The 22,345-nt window shown below is 38.3% G+C and overlaps 1 protein-coding gene across 1 annotated transcript in view; it reads left to right on the forward strand.

Annotated features, from left to right (window-relative positions):
• The window catches only part of KDM5B (lysine demethylase 5B), a 68,559-nt gene extending 48,599 nt beyond the window's left edge, over positions 1-19,960 (forward strand). The window contains exons 16-30 of the mRNA XM_048498832.1: positions 427-546; positions 1,012-1,206; positions 1,862-2,043; positions 2,809-2,933; positions 3,168-3,318; positions 4,204-4,318; positions 6,186-6,541; positions 8,878-9,016; positions 9,418-9,597; positions 11,325-11,483; positions 13,913-14,398; positions 15,428-15,539; positions 16,629-16,783; positions 18,617-18,934; positions 19,117-19,960. Coding sequence (XP_048354789.1) covers positions 427-546; positions 1,012-1,206; positions 1,862-2,043; positions 2,809-2,933; positions 3,168-3,318; positions 4,204-4,318; positions 6,186-6,541; positions 8,878-9,016; positions 9,418-9,597; positions 11,325-11,483; positions 13,913-14,398; positions 15,428-15,539; positions 16,629-16,783; positions 18,617-18,934; positions 19,117-19,254 — 2,931 coding nt within the window. The 3' untranslated portion in view covers positions 19,255-19,960. The remainder of the gene's footprint in view (positions 1-426; positions 547-1,011; positions 1,207-1,861; positions 2,044-2,808; positions 2,934-3,167; positions 3,319-4,203; positions 4,319-6,185; positions 6,542-8,877; positions 9,017-9,417; positions 9,598-11,324; positions 11,484-13,912; positions 14,399-15,427; positions 15,540-16,628; positions 16,784-18,616; positions 18,935-19,116) is intronic.
• The last annotated feature ends 2,385 nt before the right edge of the window (positions 19,961-22,345 follow it).

Here is a 22,345-nt window from a genome sequence, read left to right on the forward strand (position 1 = left end):
ACAGAACTAAAGTAGACATTTAATTTGAAATCACTGGCTGAAATCTCCACAGTTAAATAATTTAACATGTCTAACAGTAGCACCCCCTTGATTACATATAGTTGTGACCATTAAAGTGGTGGTGGCCACTAGCTAAAATAGCTTTTAAAAAGGGTTAGAGTAATCCATTGACAATGGGACTATCAGCCGCTTTTTGAAATAAGCTGAACATATGAAACAGCATACCTCTGAATACCTCTGGCCTTACAGAATGGATAAAGACTATTACATTCGTGCCATGCTTACAGCCTTCTTGGAGGCATGTGCTTGGCCCTTGTGGAAAACAAAATGGTGGACCAGATTTACTCCTGATCTGACTTGGTAGTTTTCTTCTTAAAAATAGACATGTTTATAATTCGTCATGTATGTTTCTTTTGTTTGTCCCAGATTTACCGAACCAACCAATGTGCTGGTGAATTCGTTATTACATTTCCAAGAGCCTATCACAGTGGTTTTAATCAGGGTTTCAATTTTGCTGAAGCTGTGAACTTCTGCACAGTTGACTGGGTATGTTGGAAATTTGGTTGTAAAATGAAATCTGAAATGTATATAGTAGCTCTTACTATTTTGTTGCTCCTACTATTGTGGGTGTTCTTTCGCTTATCAGAAATTATTTTGATACCTAATTGAAAAAAATGCTTAGCATTATGGTTGGAAGTGGTACAGTATGGTTGGTTATCTTTTTTAAAGTGTCCTCATTTGCTGAAGAACCTTGGAGAATTTGTGAAGTTTGATTTCAGATTTCAGCTCTAAAATATCAAAATATATTGTACACCTGGAACCTTCTATAAATAAATCATGTTGATTGGTTTTGTGTTAGGCCCTTGAATGGGCAGTGATTAGGTTTATTGTCTCCCTACTCCACCAGTTTATCAATGGTGTTAACCAAGTAGAGTACAGTTTCTTCACCATCTGTAAGAATCTGTAACTTGTTCTCCAAAGAAAACTTTTGTTTCTGTCATTTTTTTCTAGTTGCCATTGGGTCGCCAGTGTGTGGAACACTATCGCTTGTTAAACCGCTATTGTGTATTTTCCCACGATGAGATGATATGTAGAATGGCCGCCAAGGCAGAGACTCTTGACGTGGTGGTAGCTTCTACTGTTGAGAAAGACATGGCTATTATGATTGAAGATGAAAAAGCTTTACGGGAGGCTGTGTGTAAGCTGGTATGTTTTGTAATGTTTGATATTTCAGTTACTACATCTTAAAGTAATTAGTTAAAGAACAACTGAGGGTTTTGTGATGCCATCCAACACAACGACATAAGGGGTTGGTTCCCATGGGAAATTTAGGAGAAATTAACTTTGCCACCCCCTTGCTTTTCCTGGGTGTCAATGTTCACTAAGTCTAGTATTTCAGGAGGTTTTGTGACTGCAGCAGGAGGGGAGGCAAGGAAGTCCCACTCCACTGTTAGAAATCCCTTCCAGCAGCAGAAAATTTCCACCAGATCTAAGCCATGTAATGCTAGTGCTACTCTTTAGAGAGTTGTTGCCTCATAATTATTTAGACTGAAGAAGAGTAAATAATATCTGGCTACCATCAGTAGTCACAACCCCTTTTACAAATAAATGTTGTTGTTCCTTTATTAATGTTGAACTAATTAACTTTTTAATCAGTTAATTTATTGGCTTAGGCTGTTAATCTTTAAACAGCCATTTTTCTGATACCTTAATCTGCCTGATAGGCACATTAAAATCATATTTGTATGGAGCTTGACCATGCCTAACGTATGTTGCTTTATATCGTTCACTGGAACCTACTTACATCTGTGGACTGCTTTTTATTTGATCTTCTACGAAATGAATGTTTGCTTTATTACAGGGAGTTACTGATTTAGAGAAAATGTATCTGGAAGCATTGCCAGATGATGAGCGACAGTGCATAAAATGTAAAACCACTTGCTACATGTCTTCTGTCTCCTGTTCATGTAACCCTGGCCAGTTGGTATGCCTGTATCATGTGGAAGACCTCTGCACATGTGCCCCATATAAGTATAAACTGGGGTAAGCTATTATTTGCTGTTCTATAGTTTCTTCTGCTCTCCAGTTCATGAATCACATGTCAGGTAGAAAGTCTAATTGCTATCAGATGTGTATTAGAGGCCTAAACAATTAGTTTTGTTTGCTATCTTCATATAAGTCAATTAATTAAATTGGTAATATAAATTAAATTTCTCCCAGTAGATAATAGCTGTGGGAGGGCGGGGTGCTGGACTGGGATGGCTGCTTGAAAGATAACTGTGATCTCTTCCATGAATATTTTGTTTTTATTAGGAGTTCCACACTCTCTTTACTCCTTTTCTACAAATGAGTAGAATAATTTGTAAATGTCAGTTGGATTGAAAACAAATGTATGCTTAAAAGTCACAAATTCTGTGACTTATAGTATAGGTATATTTTCTCTTGATGGTAATTTCAAGACTTCCTTCATGTGTTAGGATCCCTGTTGTAGTGCTAAATATATTGGAAACCAGTAAACGTTAATATTGTTGTTTTGCAAGTAACTTTGCCACTGTTCTGTTTTCTGGGGTTGGGTGAGAGAGATACAGCAAGATGACATCAGATCACACACGCATCTTAGTTTGCTAGATGATGTATAAGAAAGAGTGCAGAACATGTTGGGCTTCTCCTTTTGTGGCTACATAACCCCCTAATGTCTAGCTTTCAGCCTGATTTCTGTGAATTATGCAAGAGTGTTTCTTTTGTGTGCTAAAATTTATCTGGGATTGAAATTTCAGTAAAATTGTTCAAATTTTGTGCTATTTCCAGATACCGGTATACGGTAGATGAACTTTATCCAATGATGAATGCACTTAAGCTGCGGGCAGAATCTTACAATGAATGGTCTTCCAATGTTAATGAAGCTCTGGAGGCAAAAGTTAATAACAAAAAAAGTATGTATCTTTCATTATCTGTTTTTGTGCCAGTAAAGATTATCAAATCAACAGCCTCATTTTACTCCTGTTCTCTCAGAAGCCATTCCCACCTGGCTCAGTGGAGGTTTGCAGAAAATATGCAAGATTGCAGCCTAAATTGACGAATTAATATAAACATTCAATAGTAAGTAATAAAAATGCAAACTAAAATGAGTCAATTAAAATAATAATCATAAGTTATGTTCCCAAAAGGTCTCATAAGTTTCAAGGCTTTAATTGAAGAATCTGAAATAAGGAAGTTCCCAGACAATGATCTATTACGACACCTCCGTTTAGTTACCCAGGATGCAGAAAAATGTGCCTCAGTTGCACAGCAGCTTCTTAATGGCAAGAGACAAACTAGGTAACGTTACTTTGTAGTTGATTTTGAACTGCTGTAATGTATGTGTGGAAATCATTGTACATTTCTGGATTTATAGTGAACCTTTAAAACTTGCTTTATTTATAAAACAAATGTTGAGTACAGAGTTCCAGCATAATAGATTGCATCCAGAGGATGGTCTTAGAAGTTACCTTTCCTACTTTTCCCTCTGCAACACCCCTCTTGGCCCTGGAAAGCAGCTCTCTGGGTCCTAGAACCCTCTGGAATGCCATCGAATGCAGTTTGGGACTCTGCAGTGGGAACCGGCAGAAATTCTCTTCTTTACTTCTACTTATAAAAGTATAAGGAGGATTCAGAGTCCAGCCCACTGTGTCATCTATAGTCATATTGAGGTTGAAGGCATAAGTGTATGATTTTTAAGCCTTGCTAATGCCTCCTTTGCATGCCAAAAAGATTTAAATCAGTATATTTAACAAATGGCTAGTCATTCATGGATGACAATTGTACAGTTGGGACATTTGCAGACAAGGCAGGATCTCTACTAAGTCAAGGGATGCCATTGGTATGTAGAGACTATGACTTGTAAGTTTATCAATAGAGGGAAAAAATCCAGCCTACTGGTGGCTAAATGTGCTCCGGAAAGATTGGAAGAGCAGCTGAGTGTAACTGAGGTGAAAAAAGAGGAAAGGGAGAGATAGCAGAGATATTCAGGAATGGGATTTGGAGATGGCTGGCCCATTTTGATTCCTTATAGGTTCTCAGCTTATTCTACTTAATAAGGCTATTAACATGGTTATATGGTTTAAATTCTGAAAGTATCAATTCAGTCATGAATGTTCCCTATGTTTTCTGAGATTACACAGATACTGAAAGTCAAAGAATATGAAAATGTCTGTGTAATTGTAGATATCGGTCTGGTGGCGGAAAATCCCAAAATCAGCTGACTGTGAATGAACTGCGGCTGTTTGTTAGGCAACTCTATGCTTTGCCGTGTGTCCTCAGCCAGACAGCACTGCTGAAGGTAATTGAGTTCTTGGAGATAAAGTGAAAAATATTTTTCAGGTTATAAGTTCTAAAATATCTTTTTGGGTTTCAGGACATTCAGAAATTTGGGTAATTATATGAGGTGTTTGCTGTTAAAGTTTAAAAGTTTATGAGTAACTTTAAAGTATACAAGCAAAACAATTAAACACAGATTTGTGTAGTTCTTATTTTATAAGTAAGTGAAATATGCAAATAGAATTTATGTATAATATGAAAAACTGTTCATTATATTCATCCAAAATGTGAGATTTGGAGCAATTGAACGTTACATTGTTTCAAAAACTTCAAATCAAATTCCAGTTCAGTGAGCAGCTTCTGAGAACTGGAGCCATTTTGGAACTTATGTCCTACCCATAGACTACTATGGTTAGATGCAGGTTCAGAATTCTGGTTTGTGAGCAAGAAACAAATTCTAGTTAACCCAGGCTGATTCATTTAGACATCAGGGCTAGTTGGTGTTTTCTAAAAATGGAAGCATTCAATCTCCTTTATGTCACTTAGAGGGAGAAAATAAGAGAACCCTGTTGGATCAGACCCATGGTCCATCTAGTGCAGCATTCATTTTCACACAGTGGCCAACCAGTTGCCCAGGTAGCTGACCAACAGCCACTGAGACCTTTTCCTGATATTGCCTCCCACCTCTTGTACTGCCTCTGGATGTGGAGGATTCCTTTTAATCATCAACTATGTATCTCATCTTCTATGAATCTGTTGCATCTCCTTTTGACGCCATTTATCCTAGTTGCTATTATTACATCCCTGGCAATGAATTCCACCATTTAACTATTTGTTGAGTAAATAAGTTCTTTCTTTTTTCTGTCCTGAATTTGCTGCCATCAGTTTCATTGGATAGTCCCAAGTTCTAGTATATTGGGAGAGGAAGAAACTCGCTTTATCCACTTACTCTAACCTACCCTGTTTCCCCAAATATAAGACATCCTCTGAAAATAAGACATAGTAGAGGTTTTGCTGAAGTGCGAAATATAAGGCATCCCCCGAAAGTAAGATGTAGCAAAGTTTTTATTTGGAAGCATGCCCAACGAACACAGAAAAATAAGACATCCCCTGAAAATAAGACATAGCACATCCTTGGGAGCAAAAGTTAATATAAGACACTGTCTTATTTTCGGGGAAACACGGTATATATCACTTTACATATCCCTTCAGTTGTCATTTCTATAAATTGCAAAACACAGACTCTTTTAAAAAGGGGACTCATTTTCTTAATCGTTTTAGTTGTCCTCTTTGCTTTTTTCAGCTCTTCAGTTCCCTTTTCAAGATGTGACAATCAGAACACTACATAGTATTTGAAATGGGGCTGTATCACAGTTCTGTATAAAGACATTAGATTATTGGCTATTTTATCTTCATTGATTTTCCGAATAATCTCTAGCAGGAAGTTAGACTTTTTCACTGCTGCTGCATACTGAGTTTTCATCAAGGTATCCCCTACAAACCCAAGATCTCCTCTCTTCTCTGTCTCCGTCAACTCACATCCTATAAGCATATATATAATGTTAGGGATGTTTTTGTTCCAGTATTAATTACCTGAACTTTGTTTAACTTGATTTGCCACTGATCACATCACCTACTTTGGAGAGGTCCTCTTGGAGCTTGGTTTTTTTTTTATCATTCTGAATAATTTGACTTCATCTGCAATCTCAGCCACTTCATCACCCAGCCCAAATTATGATGGGCTTGGGACCATTGTAAATAGATGTCTGTCTGTTCTTGATGTTTAAAATTGGTCCTAAGAGACTTCTTGCTTTGTGATTTGTAGTTAAAACAGTAGCAATTCTGACAGAGTTTTCATACTTTGCTAAATGTTTTTCTTTTATTTTCAGGATCTTCTTAATCGTGTGGAAGAATTCCAGAAGTATAGCCAAAAACTTCTGTCTGAAGAAATTCCCAGTGCTTCAGAACTACAGGAACTCTTGGATGTCAGCTTTGACTTTGATGTTGATCTTCCCCAGCTCAGTGACTTGCGAGTGCGCCTAGAACAAGCACGCTGGCTGGAAGATGTACAGCAGATTTTCTTGGACCAAAATTCACTTACTCTGGATGATATGAGAAGACTCATAGACTCTGGTGTAGGACTTGCTCCTCATCCTGCAGTTGAGAAGTCAATGGCTAAGCTGCAAGAGCTCTTAACAGTATCTGAACACTGGGATGACAAGGCCCGAACCCTGATAAAGTCAAGGTAGAAGCTAAATCTTCCTCCTTTGTTTTCAGAGTTGCAATTTACTGTTAATTGCTTTCAAGTAACTAATTTTTTTTCACTTGCACAAAAAAATGAAAATAATGCTAGGCTAAGGTTGTAAAGCTGTGTGGCATTGTACTTCCCTGTTATAGCAAAAAGCAAAAATTGATTGTTTGCATTAATTTCATAATAAAATACTTTGCAAATATTCATCTGCTTCATTAAATTGGTACTTTTAGGTAAAGATTGCAGTACTGAATTTCTTTTAAGGTGCGTCCATATTGTTGTTGTTAATAATATGCTGTCATTATATATGGTGCCTTACATTGTATAACAGGCAAAGTTGCTGTTCCCGGTTTAAAATAGGCAGTGGAAAGAATAAGAGGAGAAATGATAGAACAGGATGAATGTACACAAATGCAGTTACACTTCTGTCACTTGGCTACATATAGGAAATGAGTCCTTACTTAAATAGTCTCACAGTACTGATTCAATGAGTGTTTAGCTTAACCATATCTATACTCATATTCCTACTTTTCCACCTGTGAAATCTTCAGTGTATTCTTGGTTATATTACACTTCCAAGGTAGGGAATTATCAGCCCTAATTTTGTACTCCTGTAGGAGTACAAAGAAAAAACAGCCTCCGTGTAATAATACTTTAGGAATTTCCCCTAGTCTCTGTGGTAAAGACCATAGAGTCTATGGGAGGTGGCCTAGAGCATTGCCCAGAAGTGACATCACATCCCCCCTAAACTTTATCATTTCCAGGCACTGCACCTTAAATCTACTGGCATTTGTTGAGACAGTGTTGGGAACTCTAAGAAGGTACCAGGTAGCATTAAGGCTATAAGTTAAAATTAAAAAACCCACAATAATTTTACAGCATATAGTGTATATTATCAGTGAGTATATTAAACTGGCATTAATGGTAATTAAAGTAACATCCTGATCTTGGCAGGTAAGGCAGAGCCTCTGGTCTCCTCTTTTGTTGTCCATTACTTTTGGGGAAACACAGACATGCAGACTTGCTACAATAGAAGAGCTTCTAAACTGTACCCAAGCCCTTCAAATACTGTTCCAGAGCACTACATATCTTCAGGACTGCCGTGTACCACCATGGACCCCTAGATCAGTGGTTCTCAACCTTCCTAATGCCAGTTCCTCATGTTGGGGTGACCCCCAACCTTAACATTTATCCATTTTACAGATGGAGAACTCTGACGCAGAGAGTCTTAGGCGACCCCAGTGAAAGGGTTGTTTGACCCCCAAAGGGGTCCCGACCCCCAGGTTGAGAACCACTGCCCTAGATAAAGATATTCTGTGCCTCAGCCCATCACTATGTACCTAACCCAAACATCATATGAGAACAAATCAGATTATTTGCCCAGCTTCATGGGCCCAGAACTTTTTGAGTGTTATTTCCTTTCTCTCCCCACAGCCAGCAGTTTATCACAGTGAAAAAGATGGTGAGGTACAGATACCTTATGGACAAGTTTTGGTCCTAGCACTGTAACTAGTCTATGCATGTCTGCAAGTAACTTAGATAATTCATTATTTATGTTTGTCTTAAAACAGAGCTTTATACTGGTCAGCTTTCAAAAATACCTGAATTTGAGAGGCAGGAGTCCTACAAGGCCAAGTTCCTATTGAGGCAATAAAATGATATCTGAGATGAACCACTTTCAGACTGATGGTGATGGTGATGGTGGTGGTGGTTCACATGATCACATGCTTCTCATAAAAATTATACCTTGCACAAAGAAAACTGGTGTGTCAGAGAGAAGAATAGTTTGTAGGGTGGTTTTTTTAAATTGTCTTTTATTTGGAAGATGAAGTTGCCAGATTTAGATAGGGAAACTACCGAAGATTTAAGGGAAGAGCCAGGATTCAAGAAGGCCCTCAGTTTTCCTCAAGGGAACTATTTTCTTAGTCTGGAAATGAACTGTAATTCTGGGGCTCCCCATGTCTCAACTAGAGACTGGCATCTGTAATAGAACAGCATATATTCATTTAAGACCCTCGCCTATAGTCTGAAGATGCCCAGATGTATCATCTGAGTGAGAACTAGGTCTTAGTTATAATGTACAATCTTTTTAAAGAGACGATGGCTTCTAGAGGGATGATATTAGCAACAAATGTATAAATGGTGGAAATATAAACATATACGCAGGGGCATGCCAATATGTTTATATTTTATCATTTGGTCTGTTGATAGCCCATATTGATGCACCTTGCTCAAAATGACTACAGTTGCTTGGCAGTTAGCAGTTTCACACTAGTTTCCAAATAACAATATGATACCACATTTTTAGTTTATGTTCCTTTTGTTTTAAGACCACGACAGTCATTAAGCAGTCTTGAAGCGGCAGTGAAGGAGATAGAGGAAATTCCTGCTTATCTTCCAAATGGTGTAGCTCTGAAAGAGGCTGTAAAAAAGGCCAAAGACTGGCTGCAGGAAGTGGAGGGTCTGCAGGTAGGAAAAAATACTACCAATTGTCAATGATTATCATAGTTTGTTATCTGTATGATTTCATTTGTTCCTGTATGTGATGGATTTGAAACTATATAAAAAAGGGGTTGTAGGCACAGTTAAGTGAACATGTCCTTAGGAGACATGCTGTGTGGAAGAATCTTGTTATTTTTAATCTATTACTAGGAGTTTTGCACCGAAGCACTTTTACAGTAACCTATAAATGTATAATAAGCAGAAATCAGGACTGCACATTTAGTTTGATTATTGTTGAAGTACTTGACTATAAATAGAAATCCATCCTTGCAGCAAAAAATGTTCACTTCATCTGTGGTATATTTTTGATTTCATGTCTGTTTGTAGTTATTAATGCATATGCATTTTTAATATTTGTGTGCTGTTAGGCTGGTGGGCGTGTGCCTGTGTTAGATACTCTTGTGGAACTTGTGTCAAGAAGTCGCTCTATTCCAGTACATCTGGAATATCTGCCAAGGCTAGAGTCCTTAGTTGCTGAAGTTCAAGCTTGGAAAGAGTGTGCAGCCAATACCTTTTTGACTGATAACTCATCTTACTCTCTTCTGGAGGTGAGCAATCTGTCATAGTCATTTGCTTTGGATGTATAGGTGTGTATGTATAAGAGTATAATATAAATATATATGGAATAATAAGAAGTCATACTGTTCATATTTATGAAATTTAAAAGGTGTAATTGCTTTCATTTTATCAAACATAATTACAAATATCCTAAGAGATGGAACTGCATACTTCTACACCTTAGATCAGGGTCCCCAACCTGTCGGCACCTTTGGAATTTTAAGGGAAGGTTGGGTGCAGCCACAAAATGTCATTTGTAGGAAGCAGAACCAGCTACAGCTTGGTTGGCACAGAAGGTGGAGTCAATCACACACAAACAAGCAGGAAAGGGGGATTGGGACTATAAACAAAAGACGTTCCCTGTATTCACTGTCAGAAGAAGCCAAAAGAGAAAGGGAGAAATAAAACACACAAATTGCAGAAGAAAGCAAAGGGGGTATAATGCACGCACACAGAAACCACCCAAGGTAGGGGAAACCACAGTTGTACACCCTGCCTGGTATTTGTTTTCTTTTAATGTTTTTTTCTTTTGCTTGACTTGTTTGTGCTACATTTGGCTGGCTGCTGGAGACAAGAAAAGAGAGGATGACAGGACAGGCAGTGCAGTGTTTAACTTTCTGTGCCACCATCTCCCCTCCTTTCATTTGCTATCTGTAGGATCCAACTCATTACCTTAAGTAGACAAAATCTAACTGAATCATTTCTATTTATTTGTTGGGCTTATAGGCCATCCTTCCCTACGAAGCAGGCTCAGAGTGGTTTTCAACAATAAAACCACAATACTAATGGTAAAATCAGCAATTACAGTGTTACGTCCCGGCTGCTTCATTACTAATGAAAATCAGACCTGAGAGGGAATGAACTAACAATGCAAAGTATAAAACCAGTAAACAGAACACCAGAAACAAGAAGAAAAGACAGAAGGAAGGGAAAAGAAGGCCAACCTGTTGGCTATCGTAAACCATAGGTCTGGCAGAACAGCTTTGTCTTACAGGCCCTGAAAAACGGTAATAAATTCCACAGGACCCTGGTCTCATTTGAAAGAGCATTCTACCCAGCTGGGACCAGAGCCAAGAAAGCTTTGGCCCTGGTTGAGGATAGCTGGACATTTTTTAAATTAGGGACCACCAGTAAGCTGTTACTTGCCAAGCAAAGAGCCCTTGGGGGGGCGGGGTGTATTGGGAGAGGCTGTGTGCAGATACAAAGGTCCCAGACCATTTAGGTTAATACCAAAACCTTGAACCTGATCTGGTACTCCACCTAGAGCCAGTATAGCTGGCAGAGCTCACCACGATGTCCCAGTAAGGATCTGTGCAAATGCCATTTTGAACTGACTGGAGTTTCTGAAGCAGTCTAAAGGCCATGCCTGCATAAAGCAAGTTACAGTTGTCTAGTGTGGAGGTGATCGTTGTATGGATCACTGTGGCTAAAGTATAGATAAGACAGGTAGGTGGCCAGTTGCCTAAGCTGGCAAAGGTGAAAAAACACCAGTTTGACAACATTTGTGACCTGTGCCTCCATAGACAAGGAGGCATCCAAGATCACTAAAAAAGCTCACTAATGCCTCACAGTTAATGACCAAATTCCTAATATTTGAGGATTCCTGATGTCTTATTTTTGCGGCACAGTCTTATAGATACAACGTTAAAACGAGAAAAATAAGAGGATTTATGCTTCTCTCCAGAATTAATTACTGTTCTTTTGATCTTTTCCTCAGGTGCTGTGTCCCAGATGTGACACTGGAACACTAGCATTTAAAAGAAAACCGAAAAAGTTAAAAGAGCCTGTCCCAAATGGAAAAAAGAAGAGCACAAAACTGGAAAGTTTAAATGACTTAGAAAGAGCTTTATCTGAGAGTAAGGAGACTGCTGCTGCGGTATGTATTCATTTAGCAGTGATTTGGGAATAAAAGTTTAATTTAAATGGATAAAGCTTTCCTTTGGGCTTGCTTCTTTTATAATTCTTTCCTCACTTACACACTCTTAAACACAGAGATTATCAGAATTTTTTTTGTCTGTTGTAAAAATTTGTTGGCGTAAATCAGTTATTAGAGTATGATTGTACACCAATTAAATTAAAAAACTGATTTGCAAATGTGTTCAGATAACCAAAAAAAAATCTTGTAAAGAAATATGAATTCAGCATCAACACTGTTGGAGTTAACAGTGCGCTACATTATGACCCACCTCCTCATACAGGAAGTTTGCCAGCAGTGGAGAGTTTGGAAAATGCAGCTTAGCTATACATTAGTTCTACTTCCTTAGCATGATGGATAGATGATGTTTTTTGGGAACAGTATTTAAGGACATTGAATATTTATAGACTATATACAGAATATTTACATTGAATATTTGCAAAAGTTAATGCCTCACCAGGCCAATCGATAATCAAAAACATAAGTGTGCAAATAACTTCATGCATTCAGTAGTAGCTGTTATAGAGGCTAATTCAAGTTGAAATGACACTTCTGGACAAACAGGATTTTAAACACAACCTTTAAAGTAAAAACATTGATTCTTTCATAGTCTGAAAGGGGTGTCTGCTGTGTGAAGAGTATAAAGGATATAATTTTACTCTAATTGACATATAGTTGCACCGGGGGGGGGGGGGGATTCTGAAAGCATATTACAACAAACGCCAAAACACAGCAGAACTTTGTCTCACTGTGATTCCATAAGCCTGAATATATAGTTCTTTTATTTTCCTGTTGATGGGGAGGGGGGGGGGGTTTCATACTCTAAAAATATTCTAGTTTTAACTGTAGTTTTTGTAAGATAAAATTTGCCAACAGGGAAGAAGGAGATGAGACAGTAGGCCATAACTGATACCTCTTTGAAGTATAAATGAAATATGAAGCACAGATTTACTAAACAGATAAAATGTGGGTCACCATCCAGCACTGTTGGCAGAAAAGTAACAGTAAAAATCAAACATCATAAGGATTGAGACATAAGGGTGCATGTTAGTTTGGAATCATGTTAGCTATCACATGAAAGAACAGTAATATTTGTTCAGTTGGTTAATAATGAACCATAATGTAAAAGTTTAAGCATGGAAAAGCATTTATTTATGTACTCTAGTAGTAAAGGCCTTTTTGCAAAAGTACAATGAATATTCCTGAACAGAGAGTTTAGGAATTATTTTGAGTCATTTAATGATATTATGTTGACTCACTTAATATTGACATCTCTGTAGGTAATAAATACCACCTTGGTAAAACTGTAAACCTTGGTAAAACCTTGGTAAAACTTGCAAATACCACCTTGGTAAAACTGTAAACAAATATATAACAATAATTGTAGTCTGAAAGACAGACTACAGCAGTAGTCAGGACAAGAAAAGACAAAATGATTAGTGTTGCAGTGGGAAAAAATATTTATAGAGCATAACAATCCCAGTGCTTTTGGTTATGCATCTTCAGGAAGATCTGTAAAAAACATATAAATATAGCAGATCTCAAAAATAAAGAACACTGGTATAATTAAAAGCACAAACATTTAAAAACAAAATTTGAAAGCATGGTAAAAAATAGTTAATCCATTGATATTCTGGGAGCAGTACACATCACATAAGTCAATGTCAGTTTCCTCATAGGTTATAGGAAAACCTACTATAGAATACACATTTTGGAATCATAGTTCTTAAACAATAAATACAGACTAGTCTTATGGGTGCACATATACATTTTTAAAGGTGGAACATAACTAACCTGTATGGAAGCATTGCCAGAAAGTTCTCGCAGCAGCTGAATTTCATAGGAAGGAGTATGAATGAAGCACAATTTTTATTTCATATGAGTGGTAGTAAATCCAGATTTCCATTTAACCCATAAGAAACTAGCTTTCAGACTCAAAATCAACTGTGTCTCTTTTCAATGGCATTCTGTCAATTTGATCTGAGTACAGCCCAAAATGTAAAGTCTGTGGGACAAGGGCTGTGCCCTAACGAATGTTGGACATGAGGAGTATCTGTTTTCTGAGATGAATGTTGCCCTTATGTTCAGTAATGGAGATTCTAAATTTCCTTTAGCCTGAGCCAATATATACCTTATCACATGGGCATTTTATAGTATAAGACTGGGGATAATGTGATTGAAACTAAATATTGGTGATGTTGTTAAGAATGTATTGTTTCATCAATAGGATTCGTGGATCTTTGTTTTATTTTTAAACATGGTTATGCCCATCTGTGTAATTGAGTAATATTTTTAATTACCATCTGTATTAAAAAAAAACCTTCAGCCCTTCTGTTAAAAGGCATTTTTCTTCTAATAATCTTAATGTGCATTTGGTAAATTATTTCCAGATGGCCACTCTTGGTGAAGCTCGTTTAAAGGAGATGGAAACACTGCACTCTTTGAGAGCAGCAAATGAAGAAAAAATATTCTGTAATGCTCAGGATGTAGAGATCAAAGTTTGCCTATGCCAGAAAGAGCCAGCAGCACCTATGATACAGTGTGAACTTTGCAGAGGGATCTTTCATACCAGCTGTGTTTCAGTGCCCAGCACTTTGCAGGAATCTCAGGTGTGGCTCTGTCCTCACTGCCACAGATCAGAAAAACCTCCTTTAGAAAAGATTCTGCCTTTGCTGGCCTCTTTGCAACGTATTCGTGTGAGGCTGCCTGAGGGAGATGCTTTACGCTATATGATAGAGAGAACCGTGAACTGGCAACACAGAGCACAACAAATGCTATCCTCAGGGAATATAAAACTTACGCAAGACAAAGCAGGCTCAGGGATATTGTACAGCAGATGGCAAACCATGGCAGGCCAATTACAAGAGACCAGCAAGGTAAAACTCGAATTATTTTCCAATATTAAGTTATGTGACCTCATCAGAATTTCAGCATCTTTGCTTGCATTTGATTGTATATACACTAACAAACTCTCAAGACAACACTACTATGCTAAATAATGTACTTTACTGGATAATTCGGAGGGGTAGGTTTATATGCAGTTACTAGCCATGGGCTCATCATTACATTTGAAAATGAGTGTTCTTTCACTCTAAACTATTGTGCAACTTGGACATGGATTTCATCCAATTCATGTCCCAATCCTAACTATTCTAGCTACCTTCTATAACTTCTCTTGTCCCTCTAATCTCTCTGCCTACTGGTATTTATTTTGTTTCTCTGTGAATAGCATACCACAACTTCTTTACAACAGGGCATGACCAGAGCATGTGACCAATGGCTACATCATCATGGCCGCATTTCTAGCATGTTTTACCCATTTACCCTACCCACTAAAAATCACAGAGGTGAGACGTGTGTGTACATTTTGGCAAGGGGTGAAATTTTTTCATAGAGACTGTTCACCCCTGCCTATCAGCTCAGTCTTAAGGTTCCTAACTGTATGACAGAAAATTACTCTGCTGTATATCTAAATCTGTGGGGATGCTGATTCTAGATTTTATCCCGTTTTTTATTACTGCAGTAAGCCTGTCTGACTTGAGCAGAAGAAATGAAATCAGCAAGTACATTTAGTATGTGGATGGTATTTTCCGTGTTCAAAGTACTGCATGTACATTATTGTGTTATTCTTACAGTAGTGTTATTATCATTGCCACCTTAATGGCTTTGTGCCTGCAAAGAGAATAATTCAAAATCTCTTAGCTCTTACCCTTCAAATTGGAAACATATTATTCAAATTCAGATTCAAATTATGTTAGCTGTGAGGGTGTGACTTCTCTCTACTTCTCCCTAAGGAGTGCAGAGTCACTGTGCATACCTGAAAGGGTAGGATTGGCACTATCCTGTTCGGAGATGTGCAGCAGAAGCAGAATATATGTTGTATTTAACTGTTTCTCTTTAATTAGGTATCACAAACAATTGGTGCCACATCTTTTTCTTTGCCTCATGACTGGAATAACAGACCCATGCATTTACATTCTCCTTTTTCTACAGGACTAAATTGTATCCCCCTTCATGGTGAGTATTTTTCCTTCTGCCAGTAAAGTGCATAGTCCTTTTGTCACCAGTAAAAGCAGCATAGTGGGACAAGCTATGACTAGGGAGCTTCTGAATATCAGAGGGAACTCAAATGTATTCAAAAATATGGCTTCTCCTTTAAATCAAAAAATCAGAAAAAATATGCTGTACTTTGCTTGCTGACAGGTGGAAGGGAAGCAAGTGGCTTGACCTTTGCTTCCATTCAGCCTAAGCAGAATTGCTTGTGATGTTCTTATGGGGGACTGAAGGCGCAAGTGAGGAGAATGTTGCTTTGTCTCCCCATCACTCTAGTAAGACGATCATATGCACCCTTCCCTTAAAAATTTTAAAAACTGAAGTTTGGATTTTTCAGATTTTGCATCCTGTGGGAATGTTTGCTTCCAGCACTCTTGATCTGGCTGGGCATTGGGTTCAGCTTGACTTTTACCTCATCCCCACCCCAAATATTAATATTCCTGTAGCCTTTCAAAAGACAGGAAAGGTTATCAGTATATTTGTCCAGTGTTTCCATAGGGGGGGATATGGCTTCAGAGATATTTGTCCATTGATCATCACTTTCCACCAAGAGCTTAAGAGCAGATTTCTGAAGAGCCTGCTAAAGTGGTTTTGGAAGTTTAACTGTAGTAGTCCTGTGGCAGGGAAGGGAAAGTGAAAAACAACCTACTACCCTTCTCCCCAGTAATACCAAACCTACAAGCCACTATCCTGTGCTGTGCAAGACTGTTAGAAAACATACCCTAAAGAGAATATACCCTTAGGATTATAGTGAATGGGGAGGAAAACAAGAAGTTCCTGAAAATGTAACCTTACAGGGAGCATGTCTTAAGACTGGGAGATGAAGTGCCTGTTGAAAACATTGTGCAGCATCTGCTATGGGTCCTTATGTGCCTTACATGTTGGCAAAGGTGAGATTCTAAGCATGAAATGACAAGTTCTTTGTGTAGCAGATCTGGAGTGTACATTCATTTGGTGGGGGCGGATCTTGTAAACAAACTTTTCTTTGGAAAGAGAATTTTAAAAATGTGTGACTGTCACTATTGGAAAAATATTTTTGTGTTATAATTATAGCTATTACTGCAGAGCTCAATGAATTGATGATGGAGGCCCAGTTGCTACAGGTTTCACTACCTGAAATACAAGAGCTCTATGAGATCTTATTCACAAAACAGAACCCTGTTGCAAAGACTGAACAGAAGTCATCAGTGGGACCAACAAGTGAAAAGGCAGGTATTTTTTGGACCAGAGTTCCGCCCAGAAAGAAAGCGATTGCTTAGTCATCAAATGAAATTTTGTGAAAATGTTTATTTAATTCCCCACTCTTCAAATGCAGAATCTCACCAACACCACACATACTACTATAGAGGGTTTCCTGCAAATAAAAGTTATTTTCCCACAAAAACCAGTGGGAGAAATTTTTACAGCAAGAAGCCCTAAAAAACCTTTTTAAAGGCAAAAATCCCCCATAATAGGGGATAGAAATACACCATGAAAATCATGCACCTTTGCTGACGACTCCACCAGTGTAAGGGAGCTGATTGGGCTCTGGAGGCCGACTAAGGTCAGTACAGTATTTTGTGCCAGCCGGCCTAGGCAGCAGAGCCTGCTTCTGGGTCAGCCTGGGTAAGTTGTCCCTACACCAGTATGTTCTCCCCTTGCACTGGCAGGAAGGCCATTTTTGCTGGCACAGGAGTGCACTGGCTCCAGGGGGGGATCCCCCCCCCCAGATTGGACTTTTAATCTTATTATTATTATTATTATTTATTAAACCTATAGGTAATTCTGCTACTGACCTTAGAGTTGTAGTTCTCAAACAAAGAAATTTCAAAGGGGAATTACAATGTGAGAATTCTGAACTCAAGTCAATTCACAAGTTCAGACTGAGCCCCTGGGGCTGAATAGGGATATAGGATTTTTTATCTCATTACGGATGCTGATTTTCTGCCCCCAAGCATTTTCCCTCTACTGTAATCAACCAATTACAATACACATTGTACCTTTGCATCCTTTACAAGATTCTTTACAATGCCCCTCCCACCTTCTGACTAGGATAAAAGGCTACATGTCTACATTTCTGCTGTACTGTGTCTTGAAGAAAGGGAGCTTTGACTCTTGAAAAATTATATTCTAAAACTATTGTTGGTCTCTTAAGATGCTTCCGAACTCAAATAACTGTTCTACTGCAGATCAACACAGCTACCCTCTGAAATGATTTCCTTGTAACATTGCTAGCCACCAGAAAGTGATGCAGATGGCCTAAGAAAAGGAGGGCACCTCAGAAATGCATTCCTCACTTTTTCACATCCTCTGTCCTCAGCTGCATATAGTGTCTTATGTTCCTAAGTTTCTTGTGTAGTTAGTTATAAGCATTCTATTGAATCACATAAAGTCAGCCTATAGTTAGCGTGGAATCATTTCGACAAAGAAATAATAGTCACAGCAGCTATGTCCATATTTCTGTGATATTCCATCAACTCAAACATGATTTTCTCCCCTCGATTACAAATTTTGAAAATTGACACAACTTCTTTACACCAAATCTCAATGATAAAGGGTTGAGCACTTTGTAAGGAAAAAATCCTTTTCTTTACTAAATAATTCTGGAATTAAACAAAACAAAATAATGTGCAGATTGCTTTCAGAATTGCCCAGTAGAGCTGTAACATAGTGAACATGTCTTTCTCATTGTTCTCAAACTACATATGTGCAAAAGAGCTATGACTGGGATCTTCCTACAACCTTAAACTTAAAGCAACCTTTGAAATCAGCTTGATTGGGTGGTGCTGGGAGCAAGGAAAACTCTGCACTCCATTTTCCTGCTGCAAATCCACCCCATTCCAAGTTCCTATGAGTCCAGTGAGCCAATTTAAGACAAGAAAATAGTATGGTCTCCAACAGCACCAATCATCAATCAAATTAAGAGGCCTTTACATTTGCTTTAAATTTAAAAACTAACATGTAAGTTTGGCCTACATGTCATGGAAGGAAACATCAGGTCACAGGAGTAGAAGAACTAGGCTCACCATGCTTCACATTGTTTTTTAAATTATGTCTCATAGTATGATTGTTGCCGAGGAAAGAGAGATGTAAGTTGCTCTATGGAAAGAAAACTGAAGAGGCGCTTTGAGAGAGGGGATTTCTGCAGTGAGATGAGAGCAAGAGTCAGAAAAATAACTCCCAGCAAGAAAAAGATGAAACTTGCCCAATTGAGGGAGCTAAGCGCTGGCAAACTGGAAAGAGAGAGGCTGTTCGACATTCAGCGCTCCAGTGAAAGCCAGTTGCTTCTCTCCGATATGTCCTTCTCTGAACAGGAAGAGTCTGAAGATGAAGATGCCATTTGTCCAGCTGTCAATTGCCTGCAGCCTGAAGGTGATGAGGTAAGTTGAGGGAAAAGGCTATACAGTAGTGTACGGGATGCAGGAATAGAATTATATGAAGTCTGTGAAATAGTAGACTGCTGGTTTTTGTAGCCACACAGACTTGCAAGTGACTCGACATGAAAGTGATGTATGATACTTGCTGCCCTCCTATGAAGTCTTGTGTGCTTTTTTGTGTTTAGGTGGATTGGGTCCAGTGTGATGGCTGTTGCAACCAGTGGTTCCATCAGGTGTGTGTGGGTGTTTCTCCAGAGATGGCAGAAAAAGAAGACTACATTTGTGTGAGCTGTGCTGGAAAGATCTCTCCATATCAAAAGTAAAATGCCGGCTGAGCATTCAAAACTCTACAAGAGAAGACTGAGATTTTTCACCACCAAGCCACAGGGTTGGTTTCAGAGCCAAGTTGTAATGGTGCTACTTCTATCTTCATGGGATCATTTTTCAGAACTTAAAAACAGTTTGACACTTTTGTATTTTTATCCTTTAAGTTGTTTGTGATTATTAAGGTTTGAAATGCTGACTTGTTTAGCCAGAGGTTTCACCAGTTTGGAAGCATCACACAACATGCACCTTTTCATGTACAGCATTAAATTACCTCTTTGGAATTTACCAGCACACTTAATCAATTTTGTTTAGGTGCAAAGCATTGCACTAAGGATTCCCATAAACCCTCTTTTGAAGAAATCCCTATTTACTCTTGACATTTTTGAAAACTTTAGATTTTTTCCCCTCACTTTGATTTTGTAGACTAGATTTATTTATCTGAGCAATAACTTCTGTGTCTGGTTTCAGTGACTGGAATTATAATTCTGAACAGCGTGTTGGTGCTCTTAGCATTGGTTGATGTACAGGAAACAAATGTTTAGGTTCTAGTGTCACTGATGAATTAGTGATGTAGGAGACAAAAAAAGCTCTGTAAAGTAATGGCCACAGCTGTATTTTGGCTTTTCCTTCTTTTTGGTAGCTTGTATCAAATGTTGCAGTTTATATTGTGGAATAAACCCTTGGTTATGTTATAAAATTAAATAGTGGTGTATTTAGAGAGAGAGAATTACATCCAACATGTTCAGCTTTATGATGTATGTTATATTACGTTCTACCTTTTAAACATGTCCTTGCCATTGCATTGTCAAACCAATTCCATTATTTTTATACCAGAAAACAGATCTGAACTAAGCAAAACAGGGGGAAAATTGGAAAGTTACTTCTTTTTTAATTTTAGGCCACTGTTTATCAACAAAAAGTCATTTTTTTAAAGTTAAGAGTTCATCATTTTTATGAACCTCTATGCAGATCTAAGTTAGTTTGGCTGCCCCTGGTAAAACAGTTCTATGGAAAAGAAGACAAAGAAAATTGCTTTCAGCCATGAAGCAGAAAAGTAGACAGGATGTTTAACACTCATAAACAGTATTCAGACATTTTAAAAACACCTTGATTTGTTTGTGATACCAGTGAGCAAAGAAGTCCTCACTAGCATGCTTATTACTACTTCCAAACAGCTGAAGAACTGAAGACTTCCTCGTTCTGAATGAACCAAAGCTCTTGTGATCTCTGAATTGGATTTGTTTCCTTCTGAAACTCAGTTTCTGAAACTCAGTTTAATCCTGAGTACCAAGAAACAAACACAATCCAGTTTGTCACCTAAGTGAAGTAGAGTTAGATTGAAGAGATCTTAAATCAGACCTTCAGTCCATATGTACAAAGACAAGACAGACTTGTTCCCAGCACAAATTACGGTCTCTTTGACATCTGAATGCAGCCTGGAATCTTGTACCAGTATTTAGTGGCATGAGGGAGCTGACCCTACCCATCTGATCCTAATGGATGAATTTCATTCTGCCTTCTGTTTTACTCTGATACACAATTTTACCTCATAGAGTAGTCATTGAAAATTAACTCCGCTGTGTTCCAGTGTGTTGCTTCTGAAAAATATTTGTGCTACAATTAGCTGCTTTATTTTCAATCTTCCTGCTACTGGAATCACTCTGTTCTTTTACCATTCACAAAAATCTGTAGCATACTGATTAAAGAGGAGTCTCAAACAAGTAACAAGATCCAGGACTTCACATACATAGTAGCATGCAGCATTTTTGGGATGCAATAGTGGATGGAAGTGGGGAGACATTGCTAGCATTTGTCACATTTTAGAGGTTGGTGTAGTGAAAGTAACTCACCTTGATCTGCAAAGTTTGGGTCCCTAATACTCCCCATCTGTAATTGGTAAAGCAGAGAGTAATTTTTGGCAAAAACTGCACCCTGGACTAGCAACATTCACTTGGTTTTGTGTGTAAGGACAGTTTATATAAACCTTACCATCATTTTCTCAGGGCTATTTTTCCTATGACACCCAGAATGTTGTCAGAGGTGTCATAGCCATTACCACTGTGCTTTGCAACTAAGTAAAAGCTTCTTGGCAGTGTTCTCCACAAGTGCAGACTGCAAGTGTGGACAGATATCAGGAAATGCAGAATGTGAGATCAGAATAGGGTTGGGTTGATCTTGATAGCAGGGCTAGAAACATTTGCACTAATCTGACACTCATGTTTATTACATGGTTGTATGGTCTCTATTACATATACAACTATAGACCATGGATTTAGTTGTAGGCATTCTGACACAATAAGAGCGGAACAGAAGAGAACCAGAATTGCAAAGTATTGTGGTCATTTTAGATCAAGCTGTATACATAGAAACTACAGAAAAAAACTTTGGGGGAAAGGAAAACAAGTATACCAGCGTTAACAAATGAGAACATTCTAGATTGTTTGCAATGCTCTACAGATTCCAGAAAAATGATTTTCAGGAAATAAGTCTTGAAGACATATATGTAGAGTCTGGTATTCCTGTAGAAGGATCTATCAATCCTTTTGAAAAAGATATATATGGTGGCAGAATACATAAGGACATAAAAAGTCTATGGCCTTTGGTGTGGATAGAGTTCATTCCTGTGGCACAAGGAAAGTCACATTGACACAGTTTTGAAGGAAGTCAGCAGCATGGATGAATGCACCAAAGCGACTCCAGCATCCTAAATTGCAGCCAGACTTTTTAAACTGGATGTGTCTATGTAAAGAATTTATCCAACACCTTTGTGAAAGGGATGGGCATTTGGATAGTGCCAGTATTTGGATAGTGTATATTAACATGCTGTGAAATGTTTTGTCCCTCTGCATGCTTCTTCCAAGTGAAACGGCCTGGTGTCTCAGTGCCTACGAGGTCTTTGGTCTCATGGCGATAGACCTGTCACTAAATGAATTATGCAAGGCCTACAGTGTAGCCCAATGCACAAACAAATACAAAGGGATCTAGAACATGGTTGGTGGGTTAACAGCATCCACTTAGGGGGCCAACCCCTCCTGCATTTCTTCCTCACTTGACCCCGCAATTTACCACCAGATAACTAAAACCTAG

This window comes from Sphaerodactylus townsendi, linkage group LG05 (assembly GCF_021028975.2).
Source record: "Sphaerodactylus townsendi isolate TG3544 linkage group LG05, MPM_Stown_v2.3, whole genome shotgun sequence".
NCBI lineage: Eukaryota > Metazoa > Chordata > Lepidosauria > Squamata > Sphaerodactylidae > Sphaerodactylus > Sphaerodactylus townsendi.